At 37.9% G+C, this 14,887-nt stretch overlaps 2 protein-coding genes across 3 annotated transcripts in view; one reads left to right on the top strand and one right to left on the bottom strand.

Moving 5' to 3' along the window:
- The window catches only part of PLCL1 (phospholipase C like 1 (inactive)), a gene marked incomplete at its 5' end in the record, with an annotated part of 355,176 nt that overhangs the window by 227,265 nt on the left and 113,024 nt on the right, over positions 1-14,887 (bottom strand). The window lies entirely within an intron of this gene.
- LOC309963356 (RNA-binding protein 3-like) lies at positions 5,048-6,055 on the top strand. Its single transcript, XM_082841667.1, has one exon. It carries the CDS (start codon positions 5,075-5,077, stop codon positions 5,537-5,539), a length of 465 nt encoding a protein of 154 aa, XP_082697793.1. The 5' UTR covers positions 5,048-5,074; the 3' UTR covers positions 5,540-6,055.

Genomic DNA, 14,887 nt, shown 5'->3' with positions numbered 1-14,887 from the left:
GATGAACCAGAATACATAGCCAATTTACCAACTACTACTCTCATTGTGTCCAAATATCACAGCCTTTTCCTCAACCAGTCTTTCTAGATTTGCGATTAATCTTTTTCATTTCCTTTCTACCTGCTATGAAGGAATTAATATATAGAAATGACACAAATATCAGACAAGAGGCAGAATGAAAAGGAGGAGAAAAAGAGGGCAACTTAGATAATTCTCCAACTAGATAATGAGCTCCTGAATAAGTAAGAATCGGCTAAGAAATGGTGCCCACCCCACTCACTGAAATTTTTACAAGTTCTCTTTCCATAGCCTTACATCAAGGGCAAGCCTTTAGAAAAGCAGAGAGCCAGTAACTGCTCCTCTTACACACGCTTTGTTTCTAGGAGCAGGTACTTTAAAATATTTCCTTTATTAGTTTCTTACTTTTTATAGATTGACCCTAAGCCTCACCAAAAGAGGAGAAAACAAGGCCCAAACCAGCAGACCTGACCAAATCTGGATGTCTTCCCTATTAGATGTGATCTCCCTTTCCTTTCAGCACTTACAGTGTAATGCTTAAAATGCTGTCTTCTATTTCTTCTCCATTCTGAACCCCAAGTCCCCACTGACTTTAATGTTAACTCGAGGCCACAGTCCTTGCCTCACCTTGAACCCCTCCAACACCTGCAGAGTGTCTTACTAATAGTAGGTGACTAAGGAATGGCTCTTGAATTAAACGAAATTGAAATCATCTTTCTATACACACACACACACACACACACACACACACACGATCTTGAGTTCTCAAGAAAGCACAAGTCTGTGGAAATGGGAAATAACTGTTTCCAGTGCAGTAAAGAGGTGTTTTAGGATGGCAATTCCTCAGCCATCACAAGCTGAAGAAAAAACCCAAGTTCCCAACACAACCTCCTTCCACAGGATCAGCACAGAAACTAGCCCCATCTCATGTCAGACAGTGACTGTGGAATGGATAACCAAGTAGCAGAGGGCTCTGCAATATTAGTAGCAATGGCCAAACATAAAACTGTGGGAAGGACCACCAAAGCCTAAAACAGAGAAACTGATCATTCTTTGGGTCTTTTAGTGACACCATGTCTTACTCATTCACCACTCAAGAGAATTTCTTCTAAAATAGCCCGGTGCTGATCCATGAAGAATATTTGATGGTCCAACCTAAACAAAACCGGGAATACACATATATAGTGTGTAGAATGACCACAGCCCTCCAGTTTCAGTAACCTCCCAAAACACCTTTAGCCTCTCCATTTCGCCTTTTATGTTCAACTGATCTTGTAGTAATAAAAACATTCAAGAAAGAGTTTTATCATAGTCCTTTATACTTCACACTGAATTTAAACCTGGGAATAAGGGCTCTGTCCCATGGTAAAAGGATTGATTGGTCCGTGGGTTGGTAGATTGGTTGAAGAAGGGCACAGGGTCCATCCTAATGTCCCTGAAATCATTCTCAGAAAAGCCGTCTCTAGATAGGAAGGCAGAAACCCCATCAAATCCAGTTGTGTAAAGGTACTGGTAACTTCTGCATGGAAGAGAAAAGAATGGGCAGAATTTGGATGAAGAAATTAGTAACTTAAAGATCAGCCATATAATTTGCTGTTACAGCAATAGCTGAGTTGCATGTGATTCTAGTCCAGTTCAATGACTTTATCCTCTTTAAAAAAAAAAATGAAATATCCTCAGAGTAGTATAAATTACAGTACCAATTCCAGACCACTGCTCTGAGGTGGGTGAGGCAACAGGAAAGTGTATAATGAAAATGACTTCCATCAGCCTGATTTAAACACTTTTATAGGGACAAAGCGATCCCAGGCTTGGCTGCCGGCAATAGACACTGCGTAGGTTATGTCTTCCCTTCTGAGACACCTCCCACTTTCCTTTCCCTGTCAAGGTGGCCCTTATTTTCACTCCAGCTGGAATTTACCCGTGAGAAGTTTAAGACAGTGAACATAGAATGTGACTTGGCCCAAACCCCTCACTTACCTTTCCTGCCATCCTCCAGCCAACCTGTCCCTCACAACTCTGCTGTCCACAAGCCCTGATCACTCAGAGATTTGATACAGAATGAAGCATGAGTATCATAAAGAATAACTTCTACATCATTCACTAAAACACTTTTATAGAAAAGGAGATAATAGAAGATACAATAAACCAAATACACCCTTTCCAGACAGAAAGAAAAACTTTAAAAAAAAAAAACACTTTGTCCATCTTTCTCCTTATGTAAGAACTTCTGTGAATTACAAATGCAATTAATAAAACTGCACACATGCCCCCTCAAGATTTGTCCTAGCAGTTGCAAAATGGTTCTCTGAAAATTCTGGAGGCAGATGACCTACTGGATTACAAAGTCCCTTTCACTGTTCATACTTTGTAGCTCAGCAGGCCTGACCACTGATAAAAGCAGAGGTTTGATACAAATCAATAAACTGGAGATCTAAGAACATACATCACTTTTCCTAAACTTACAAGGAAATGAATAGTATCAAAGAATAAGGCACAGTAGAAAAATGAGGTCTCTTTATGCAATAAACTATTAAGAAGAAAAATAAATATCCAGTTATTGCATTTTATTTTTAACCCCTTAATTTTCACATATTCAAAGTCATCAAATATGAAATAACCCAAACATCTTTCTCTCAAGATACTGCACCAAATAATTCAACGGCAAAACATCTGAGGTTGAGTTCAGTCACATCATTTGCATGTATTCTATTTTGTGAAGAGCAGATCTGATGGAGTCGTGTTTCTAACGACCAAAATAGTATGTTTTCTTGAAGCAATGTAGTAATTGGAGATTCTCCTTAACTGATATTTTCAAAAGCACCTCTTTAAAATGGGAGGTTGAGATATATGGTAAGTATTATATGCTAAAAGATCACTATCTTCTCTTATAAAAGTATGATCAGGTTAAAAGATGGCACATAGTCCATTTCAAACCACATTAATTACTTTTCGATTGTTCACTTATACACAGCAGTTGTAATGGATTTTTCCTTAATCCAGAAGTCTTATGACTAGTAGTCATTTGCACAAATTACTGCACACTCTTCCATGAAGACTCACCCCATGGGAATGACTTCCTCTTCTCTCACTCAGTGACACGTGTGCATTACAGGAGAAAATAAATGCAATAGGACAATTTTAGGCAACAAATTTGATTAAATAAATGGATTGGTATTAAGTATATTGTTTTCTCTTTTTTTCCATTATTCTACAACCTCACACTGATAGAGAAAGGATAAGGGATCATACAAGTTGAAGAATGAGAAACAAAGATAGAAGAGGCAGAAGTACAAAGTCTTCTGTATCACTCACTTTGCTGGTTACCTAGCACTGTTTTTATCTTTTTCATGGTTATTCGTGAGAATTCACATCTGCCCAGAATCTGAATCCATAGCATTCCTGTCCTCTAACCTAGGTCAAAATATAAAAAATACACAGCTTTCAATTATTCCTATAAAATATCCTTTAATCACTCACATCTCTTCTACCTAACCTTCTGAAGCTCCTGAAAGCTGAAAAGACAAGGGAAAGGAATTTTGCTGAGGATCCCAGTGAGTCACTTTGAGTCAGAGAAATGGGCCAGGCCACTTCTGCTGGTCTGCTAATAAGAGCTGCAGTCACTTCCAAGTGAAGAATGGGAGACTTCTTGGCCACTGAACAAAGAGTGAAAGAGGGGAAGCAGCTTCATTCATAGGTAGAGGAACATACTGCCTCATCACCTAGAAGGCAGAGCTGTTTCCACCTGGAGTGTTTATAAGACTACTAATATAAATGTATAAAACTAATAGGGGCAAGATGTGTATAACAAATGTCACTGTGGCACAAATGAAGCTAGAAAATGGCTGGCCTAGATACCTTTTCTTTAATCATTTATTTATGAACATTATTTAAAAACTAACAACCCAGCTGAAGCATAAACATTAGCAATTACAGGATTTCATTCAGTTATTTGACATATGCCTATGCTAACACGTTCTCATTTTAGAAAGTTAAAATGAAAGAAAGGTATAAAGAAAAAATTACCAAAGGGAAAAATATCATGCAAACATATTAAGACAGTGATTATTGACATGCTAGTATATTTTCTTCAGATATTTTTCTAGGTATATTTATTTCTACATTGTTATGCCCAGATGTGTACATAATTGAGATCCTATTATTTCATTTACTATTGTAGCATCTAAGTTATTAACAACTCTTAATAAATATGTTTGACTGAATTTAATCTTGAAATTAAGCAAAAGTAGGGAAACTCATCAGTAGAGTGACCCATTAGTGATTTAATACCCACAAAAAAAGAAAGTTCAAATATATATTTCCATCATTAGCATTTCATCATACTGTTCTCATAAGAACTTTTTAAATTGTGGGATCCAGTGTAATTTAAAAGAGAGAGAGACAGAGAGACAGAGACAGACAGGTCCCTAACCATGTTTAACAGCACTTTCAAAAAATAATCCATTTCAGAAAACTTCAGAGCTAAAAACTGTGCCAGTGACAATAATGTTAGCATGGATTCCATTCACAACATCTCAAATATTTATCTAAGATATATTTCAAGCATTAACTAGTACCTATCTTGCTTCTTTAAAAATCTAATGGGGTCAAGAAAGAATTTTTGTATAACTAACTGCCTGGAAGCTCCTAATAGCTCTTCACAGTTAGGACTTACTACCAAATAAACAACATTTGCTTGCTTAATGTCACTGAGTACAGAGCCAAGGAGATTTAACCTTGACAGTTAAGCCATTTATATTGAGCGATAATGTAAATTAGAAGAAACTGCTTGTCCAAAATGAAGAACTATTATATCACCCTGCATGTTTATCCACAACACAATGTTTTGAGCAAGGTTAAAGGAAGCACTGACACTTGTATGAAAGGAATGTTCTGAAACTGTATACCTTTATTTGAAATACATGCACATAATAACTAGATGCAAATATAAAGCAATACACCAGTTCAAAAATATTTCATAGCCAGTCTCTCGGTTTCTTGGCGGTAGCTGTCTCTTCGGCCTTTTACTTAATTTCCAGGACTTGAATTTACCGCCATGTCCTCTGAAGAAGGGAAGCTCTGCGTGGGAGGGCTCAACTTCAACACTGATGAGCAGGCTCTGGAAGACCACTTCAGCAGCTTCGGACCTATTTCTGAGGTGGTTGTTGTCAAGGACCGGGACACTCAGCGATCCCGGGGTTTTGGCTTCATCACCTTCACCAATCCAGAGCATGCCTCAGATGCCATGAGAGCCATGAATGGAGAGTCTCTGGACGGTCGTCAGATCCGTGTAGACCACGCGGGCAAGTCGGCCCGGAGAACAAGAGGGGGTGCCTTTGGGGCCTATGGGCATGGTCGCAGCTACTCTAGAGGTGGTGGGGACCAGGGCTATGGAAGTGGCAGGTATGATAGCCGACCTGGAGGATATGGATATGGAAGGTCCAGAGACTATGGCGGCAGAAGCCAGGGTGGTTATGACCGCTACTCAGGAGGAAATTACAGGGATAATTATGACAACTGAGATGAGGCATGCACACCTAATGTAGATACACAAGGAATAAAACTTCTTCTGATCCAGGACCATCCCTCCAAATAGCTGTATTTATAAAGATTTTTGGAGCTGCAATGAAACATCTGTTTTAGTTACATCAACTTCTTTTTTGGAGTAGAGCTCCCAAGGTAGCTTGTTAAAGACCTTTCAGAAAGTTCCATGTGTGTTTTTTAAATTTTTCTCCCATTTAAAGACAAATTCTGAGACATTTGTGGAGTCTGGATATCTTTTCCTTTTTTTACCAGTTTTTTAGTTCAGGCTCTCAGGAATGTTGGTTCTGGCAAAAAATGTTTGGCCAGACTGATTTTTTTGAATAATGTGCATCTAGGAACATTTTAAACACCGGTACACAATGTTTCATTATGATTAGGAAGCAATTTCTGACTGTAACTATAAGAAATGAAGAACATGATTACTTAGAGGTGTTTTTTACTCCAGATCTCTGCCTTGATTATATAGAAGTTTCTTAAAAATATTTGTGTGTCATTTTTTTTTTAATACTGGAAGAAAAAAATATTCTGTTGTGTTTCATGTAGCGTTTAGGATGTCTTTCACCGAGTTGGTTAAAAAGATGAAAACAAAAAAAAACAAAAAAATATTTCATACCGTCAAATTTCAACAACAATGACCTTTGTTTTCAAATTTAAGTTTAATAGTTTGTGCATTTTTCAAAACAAAAAAAATAGGTCTTTCTTTGTGCTTTTCCTAAAAGAGAAAAAAAATACTACACCCTATTTGTTTATCAATTTTCACATGCACTTGCCATAAATTCACTAATGCTAAGTATAAGTATGTTTGGATTATTCCCAAAAACTGCATAATCTTAAAATTTTCCATAATGCACACATATGTTGATGCTCAAATTATTTCATCTTAGGAATGGAACCACACCATTTAACTCCTGGAAAAAATCTTAAAATCTCACCCACACATTTGAATCAGAAGTCTGACCCATGAAGAAAGATGTCTACTAAGAATCCCTCTTCCCAAATAGTCCTTCCTAATGAGCCAGAGAAGTTGCTAAATCTGGAAACCAGTGTAGCTATATCTCCAGAATTTTTGTAAAGATGCCTTCTAAGTTGACTTATATAATACCTAGCTATTTGCCTTGAAAAAGCTAATTCTGTTTATTACAATGCTTCTCTGGGCTTTCTATCTTTCTTCTTTGTATACTACCATTAGCAAAAGGCAGAAGGTAACCCTCTGAATGAGAATGTGAGAACATACCAGCCAAATTAATACTTGAAATATCAAAGGCAAGAGACACAGAAGAGGGTGAATACAGTAAGGAGGTGCTCACTGCCAGCACCAAGATGAGTTTAGGAGATGAATGGAGATGGAATTAAATAACATTGATTTACATAGTGAGAAATTCATTCCCTTTTTGGTTCAGTTCTGATTGCAACATAGAGAACATCTAAGTTTGGTGCTAGTTTTTAACTCCACTCTAACAGTAAGCTGTGGTAGATTAAAGATGACCACAAATTCTTTGCCATTCTATCCCTGTATCTGTACTAGCCTTAGTGACTTCTTAACCAATAGACTGTGACTAAAATATTATGAGACTTCAGAGGCTAGGCCATAAGAAGCCCAGTAGGGTCCACCAAGACCTCTTTGAACAATTACTCTTAGATCCCAGCTGCTATATGTGAGAAGGACAAGCCACATGAAGAAGCGATGTGTAGGCCCTACAGTACAATCCTAAGGGAAGTCTCAGCAAACCGCCAGCATCTATTGCCCAACCAGAGAGAGTCATCACAATGCAGTGGTTAAGAATCCACCTGCCAATGCAGGGGACACAGGTTCAATCCCTGGTCCAGGAAGATCCCACATGCCGCGGAGCAACAAAGCCCGTGAGCCTGCACTCTAGAGCCCATGAGACACAACTACTGAGCCTGCATGCCACAACTGAAGTCTGTGCACCTAGAGGCCGTGCTCCACAACAAGAGAAGCCACCATGATGAGAAGCCTGTGCACCGCAACGAAGAGTAGCCCCTGCTCGCTGCAGCTAGAGAAAACCCGCGTGCAGCAACGAAGACCCAGTGCAGCCGTAGATAAATAAATAAATAAGAAAGCCATCATGACATCCAGCCCAGCTGAGCCTTCAGATGACTCCTGCTCCAGATGCTAACTGCAACCACATGAGAGACCCCAACTGAGAACAACCAGATGACCCAAGTCAACCCACAAAAATGTGAGAAATAGTCGTAAAATGTCATTTTAAGCCCCAAATTTGGGTGGTTTGTTTTGCAGCAACTGATAACCAGAACACTTCCTGCTCTCCCTTTGCAAGATAAAGAGAATAGGCTCAGGTTCAGCAAGTACAGAGGCCAATAGTAGAAAGTACAAAAAGACTGTTTTCTTTTCATCTTATTTATGTTTGTGGCAATTGGTAGTGAGGTTTTTATTGACGGTAATGATTAGAAAGAGAAATGTCATATGAATATATTTAGGCTGACAAATTTTTAAAATATCAAGGAAATTATCATTTGAGTTTGAAAGCTTATAACAAAAAATGTGATTGTGAATGGCTGACATTTGGAAAACACTGCACAAAGAGAAGAATGTTAACATGGAGAGGTTCTAAAAGGACAGACTAGGATCAGGAAACAGAAATCTGTTATTTTGCTTAGGAGAGGTAAAACGGCGTTGGAAAATCAAGAAGTAGGTTCAGTCCATACTTGACATGTTCTCATGTTCTCTGTTCAGATGTCACCATATATTCCTGAGTTTCCATTGTAGGATCTGATGGCAACACTGACCTCTCCCAGAGGTCTGTAGCATTGCTGTCCTGATACTGTTCACTCCATATACTCTTTTTTTTTTTTTTTTTTAATGCGGTACGCAGGCCTCTCACTGTTGTGACCTCTCCCGTTGTGGAGCACAGGCTCCGGACGCGCAGGCTCAGTGGCCATGGCTCACGGGCCCAGCCGCTTTGCAGCATGTGGGATCTTCCCAGACCTGGGCACGACCCCGTGTCCCCTGCATCGGCAGGCGGACTCTCAACCACTGCACCACCAGGGAAGCCCTCCATATACTCTTTAGAGGTTAAAAGAAATCACCAAGAGCCCACGGAAGTTTGACAAGTTATTTGCTGACATGCTGTGAACAGGAAGTTCACACATGTTGTAAAGCAGCAAATAAGCATTCATAAAGATGAGAGAGAAAGCAAAGACAAACCAAAAGCCATTAACAGGCAGACAGCATAGTTTGAATACAATGACAGGTGCCCTTCAAATTAAGATTGAATTTGATTCAGAATGTGTTTGGAATACAGAAGAAAAAAGATAAATGTGCTATGAAAGAAGTGACTTTAAATGTGATACTCAGGGGCATTTGAAAGTGAGTAGAAAAATCAGGCCACTGGTCAGAAGAGAGATCAAAATGAGAAGAGGCTAATGACAAAGGTAAGGGAAGGGTTTGGTAGGAGGTTCTGCAGGCACAGAGGAGGTCTCAGTGAGTGAGTGAGCGAGTAAATAAGTGAGTAAATGGAAACAATTGTAATTTAAGTACAACCAGTAGACCATTAACATTCGTGATGGATGTCCTCGGGTTTCTGTAATTACAAAAACAGCATATGATTTCTTCTATAAAATACACACATGAGAAGATATGGGTATAGACTTTCTCCTTGACTGTGAATGGCTCCAACAAACCAGCCTTGCATTCTCAAAGTCATATTTATGATTTGACAGAATTATAAAGCACTGCATTGCAGAGCTTAAGGTCCATTCCCAAATACTAGAAACTGAAAATGTTAAATTTGGGAAAGCTTAAGAGTCTACTTGTAGAAATTAGAACATTCCCTAACACCATACACAAAAATAAACTCAAAATGCATTAAAGACCTAAATGTAAGGCCAGACACCATCAAACTCTTAGAGGAACACATAGGCAGAACACTCTATGACATAAATCACAGCAAGATCCTTTTTGACCCACCTCCTAAAGAAATGGAAATAAAAACAAAAATAAACAAATGGGACCTAATGAAACTTAAAAGCCTTTGCACAGCAAAGGAAACCATAAATAAGATGAAAAGATAACCCTCAGAATGGGAGAAAATATTTGCAAATGGAGCAACTGACAAAGGATTAATCTCCAAAATTTATAAGTAGCTCATGCAGCTCAATATCAAAAAAACAAACAACCCAATCCAAAAATGGGCAGAAGACCTAAATAGACATTTCTCCAAAGAAGATATACAGATTGCCACCACACACATGAAAGAATGCTCAACATCATTAATCATTAGAGAAATGCAAATCAAAACTACAATGAGATATCATCTCACACCGGTCAGAATGGCCATCATCAAAAAATCTACAAACAATAAATGCTGGAGAGGGTGTGGAGAAAAGGGAACCCTCTTGCACCATTGGTGGGAATGTAAATTGATACAGCCACTATGGAGAACAGTATGGAAGTTCCTTAAAAAACTAAAAATAGGACTACCATATGAGCCAGCAATCCCACTACTGGGCATATACCCTAAGAAAACCATAATTCAAAAAGAGTCATGTACCAAAATGTTCATTGCAGCTCTATTTACAATAGCCAGGACATGGAAGCAGTCTAAGTGTCCATCAACAGATGAATGGATAAAGAAGATGTGGCACATATATACAATGGAATATTACTCAGCCATAAAAAGAAACAACATTGAGTTATTTGTAGTGAGGTGGATGGACCTAGAGTCTGTCATACAGAGTGAAGTAAGTCAGAAAGAGAAAAACAAATACCATATGCTAACACATATATATGGAATCTAAGAATAAAAAAAAAAAGTTCATGAAGAACCTAGGGGCAAGACGGGAATAAAGACACAGACCTACTAGAGAATGGACTTGAGGATATGGGGAGGGGGAAGGGCAAGCTGTGACGAAGTGAGAGAGTGGCATGGACATATATACACTACCAAACGTAAAACAGATAGCTAGTGGGAAGCAGCCGCATAGCACAGGGAGATCAGCTCGGTGCTTTGTGACCACCTAGAGGGGTGGGATAGGGAGGGTGGGAGGGAGGGAGATGCAAGAGGGAAGAGATATGGGAACATATGTATATGTATAACTGATTCACTTTGTTATAAAGCAGAAACTAACACACCATTATAAAGCAATTATACTCCAATAAAGATGTTAAAAGAAAAAAAAAAGTCTACTTGTATTCACTTGGGAAGAAATTTCTTCCCAGAAGCTGAGCATTGATGACTGATTAAGCAATCCACTGGCTAGAACTGAGCTACCCCACCCAAAATTCAAGCTAACTGATTTTTTTTTAGTCAACTGATTTTTCAGACTTCCTCAACACAGTTTTAGTGTATAAATAAATCCTCCACATCTCTGAAGAATATATTTTATATTTTTTACTTTATCACCCAAATAAAAACCAACATTTTTCTAAATACTTAAATGTTTTCAGTGTGGGAAACTGTATATGCTGTTGATAATTTCCTAGCCAGTACATTCATAAATTGGAGATTATTAATAATTATATCACTATTCACAAAAGTCCATCAGGAAAAGTCAAGAGGAATTCTTAATCCTTTGAGTGATAAGCCACTTTTTCCATCTTAAAAACAGCCATTTCTTGTTGCATCTCAGGATGGTCTACTACCCTAATTTATTCAAGAAATTGATAGGAAAACCAGAGCTAGAAATTGATATTCCCTTCACTTTATTCTATGTTCAATTCTAGACCATCCCCAATTGTTATGGAAACCCTAATTGTTTAATCCTTCACTATTCAGAATTTTCAGTCAACCACTTAAGTCCTCAGAATATAATGCTTACTTTTCTACTGAAGACCCGCAAAATGAGAAAGATATTTGAGCTGCCACCTGCCCCATGAGGACAGGCAGGTCAGCCTAATGCTTGAGACCTTGACTGTGGAGTCAGCCTCAGCTCTTTGGACCTTCCTGAAAGAGCTTGAGCCCTCCGTGCTTCTGTTTCCTTGTCTGTAAAGTGTTGACAATCGCAGTATTGCTCACGGGGTTGTTGTGAAGCTTAAATAGAGTGATATGTGTAAAATACTCTATACAATGCATGGCAGAGTAAGCACTATATGAATCTTAGCCACTACTATTATTGTTGTTATTAGAATTTACCACAATTAAAATTAGCTCAAATCTAAAGGTGAATCTATCAGAGCTTCCTCCATGGTTAATACCAATGGAAGAGTCACTTGCAAAGACGTTTGTGTATCGTGATATAACTGCTTTCAATTCCCCAGCAATTAAGAATTCATCCATCAGCCTGCACTTGATATCTCTATCAGTGCCCAGAACTCTGTATATAGGGGGCTTTCTTAAATCACACAGCCCAAATGCAAGGGGGAAAAAATACAGGAACACAAAATACAGAGATAATAACACAAGATTGCATAGCCGCTAGATTATAAGAACCAACCACAAGATTTGTAGAAATTCTGAGAAAAATCAGTGTGGGCCAGAGAAGTCAGCTGACATTTTGGAAAAGGTATACAATTTCTGTTGGACCTTAAGCTCAAAGAAGTGCATTTCATGTGGAGAGACAGTGTGATCAAAGGTAGAGAGGCAGGAACAAGAGTGGAGATGTGTAGAAATTAAGCAACAAAGCAGAGAGATCTTTGAGGGTAAGTACAGATGAGTTTCTCCAAACATAAGCTAAAAAACTGCTTGTTTATTTATTAAAATTGTATTTATATTTTCAACTTTTATCAGTTTAATTAAATTACATTGCCTTTATCAGAAGCTTACATCTGTCAGAATTAAATATGAGTACATTTCTGCATGCCAATATTTATAATCAAGGCATACATTCTTACCACAGCTAAAAACTTTTCAGCCCCAAACTTTGAAAAGGACTCCAATTAATACAGGTGCCTCTTATTTTTCTACCCCATAAGTTTTGTGACATTATAAGTAACACTCAGCAAATGATACATGCCTTACATAATCTGAGTGGCTTACTACTATATTCTGAATATTTGTATCCCCGCAAAATTCGTATGTTGAAAGCTAACACCCAAAGTGATGGTATTTGTAGGTGGGGCCTTTAGGAGTCCATTAGGTTATGAACGCAAAGTCCTCATGAATTATTGCCCTTATAAAAGAATCCCCAAAAAGCTCGCTTGTCCCTTTCACCTTGTTGTGAGGTTATAGCAAGAAGATGACCATCTATGAATCAGGAAGCAGGCTCTCACCACACATCAAATCTGCCAGTGCCTTGATCTTGGACTTCCCAGTCACCAAAACTGTGAGAAGTAAATTTCTGTTGTTTATAAGCCACCTGTCTATGGTGTTCTGTTATAGCAGCCCAAATGGATTAAAATGCTTGCTATCATTTAATATAAACCAACTTTTCAGAGAAATATAATCACTAGATACTAAAGGCATAAATATACCTTCAATTTCATCTCTATATCCTTTTTCATTGAGCTGGGAAATTAAACTGCTCATAAATCAAAATACAAAGGGCTTATGTGCTTTGGTTTCCAATGAACATCAAACTGGTTTGCAAATAATGCTGGATATTTGTCCACTTTGGGAAAACAGCTGCAATATATTTACAGAAAATATGCCAACTCATTCCATTCTTAGTTTGTTTATATATATATATATATATATATATATATATATTTCCCTTCTAGAGGGCAAAAAACCATAACAAGTGTATCTTTTTACACTATACACTGTCCATAATAACTACAATAATTTGGGTATACGTTAAACTATGTGAGCAAACTTAGGTACTTCTACATATTTTATTATACACTGCTCTATTCTGCAAACATTTCATCAACTTCACTTAGTAGAAACATTACAATAAAATGAAGCAACCATTTGGTTAATAATAAAGAAAAGATGAGGATACCATTTCAGGAGCTAGAAAAATAGTAACAATTTCCAATTCCAAGAAAAGAAATCTGTCTTCCTCAAGCGCTCTGTGCTCTGCCTGTCACTGATGTAACATCTCATACTATAGTGTGGTATCCAGTTTTCTCATGTTTCACAAGCCACTCAACATCAAAAGCACTAGAGAGAAAGATGATACAAGTGAGCCTCCCAGGGAGCATTCTGAGACAGTCTATGGAACAGCTGTCCCTATGACACTACCCTGTAGGAATAGCTATACTATTCTGGGCAGCATTGTGCTTAATATATTACATTCAAAAGGTTAATTTGAGAGACCACTGATAAATTTTAAGTTACAGAACCAAAAAGACAAAAGGATAAACAAGGACCCCGTTGTTATTAACTTTGTGTCGAGGCATGTCATATATTATCTTAATCAATCATCACAATGACCTATGACATAGGCATTATTATTATTCTCATTTTACACATGAGGAAATCAAAACATAGAGAAGTTAAGAGGCTTGCCTAAGATCACAAAACTAGGAAATGGTGTAGCCAAGATTCAAACTCAAGCACTCTGACTTAAAGATGTTGTGATTTTTCTTCCACTGCCTTAACATCATGAAAATTTATTTCTCATCACACTACAAGTCCAACAGAGGTCAGGTGGCAAGGGTGGGAAATGGTTCAGCTCTTCATAACCACTCAGAAAATTAGGCATACAGAAGGCATACAGAAGATAGATACATATTTCCTCACTCAGCAAGACAAGAAAAACGAATGTAACAAATCTCACACCAGCTCTTAAAACTTCTTCCTGGAAAAAACATAAGTCATTTCCTCTCCTATTTCATTGGTCATCACAAGTCAGGTGGCTATGCCAAACTTCAAAGGAGGTGAGAAATGCAATCTTACTATGTGCCAGGAAGGCAGAGAGCCAAAATATTTCAGAACAGAACTAATGACAGCCACAACGGAAGTCAATGAATGGGGTTTTCAAAGACAAAAGGAACATTAGAATTGGCAAGAAGGTGGAACTTTCAAGAACAACCTCAATATTTTTTAGTTATGTTGAAAGATCATCATGGCAAATGGTATATGGGATAAATGCCGTAAAGGAAAAAAAATTGTGCTTCAGTAGAAAACTATGTATTGTCTAGAAAACACCCTTCTGAGTTATCTGATTTTGATTCTATGGATGTTATTTTACAACACTGTAAATTGTAGGTAACTGACTGCAATGCAAAATAATTTTTGTCTATAGACTTGCAAATTCTGTCTTGTCCAATAGAGGTTAAAATGACTTGTCCTGCCCAGAGAATCATCTATTTCTCTAAGGAGCCCTGGTTCCTTTCATTAGAGAATGGTATTAGAAACCAAGATATGTACAAGAAGTGTGCTTGTTGCTACTAGAATGTCATTGTTTCTAGGTACTCTCAGCTGTCAGAGCAAGGAGATACGTGTGTATACTAACACATGTA

Source organism: Leucopleurus acutus, assembly GCF_964270905.1.
Source record: "Leucopleurus acutus genome assembly, chromosome: 6".
In the NCBI taxonomy this organism is placed as follows: Eukaryota; Metazoa; Chordata; class Mammalia; order Artiodactyla; family Delphinidae; genus Leucopleurus; species Leucopleurus acutus.
The sequence above is the reverse complement of the archived record's forward strand: the minus strand, read 5'-3'. Positions and strand labels throughout refer to the sequence as shown.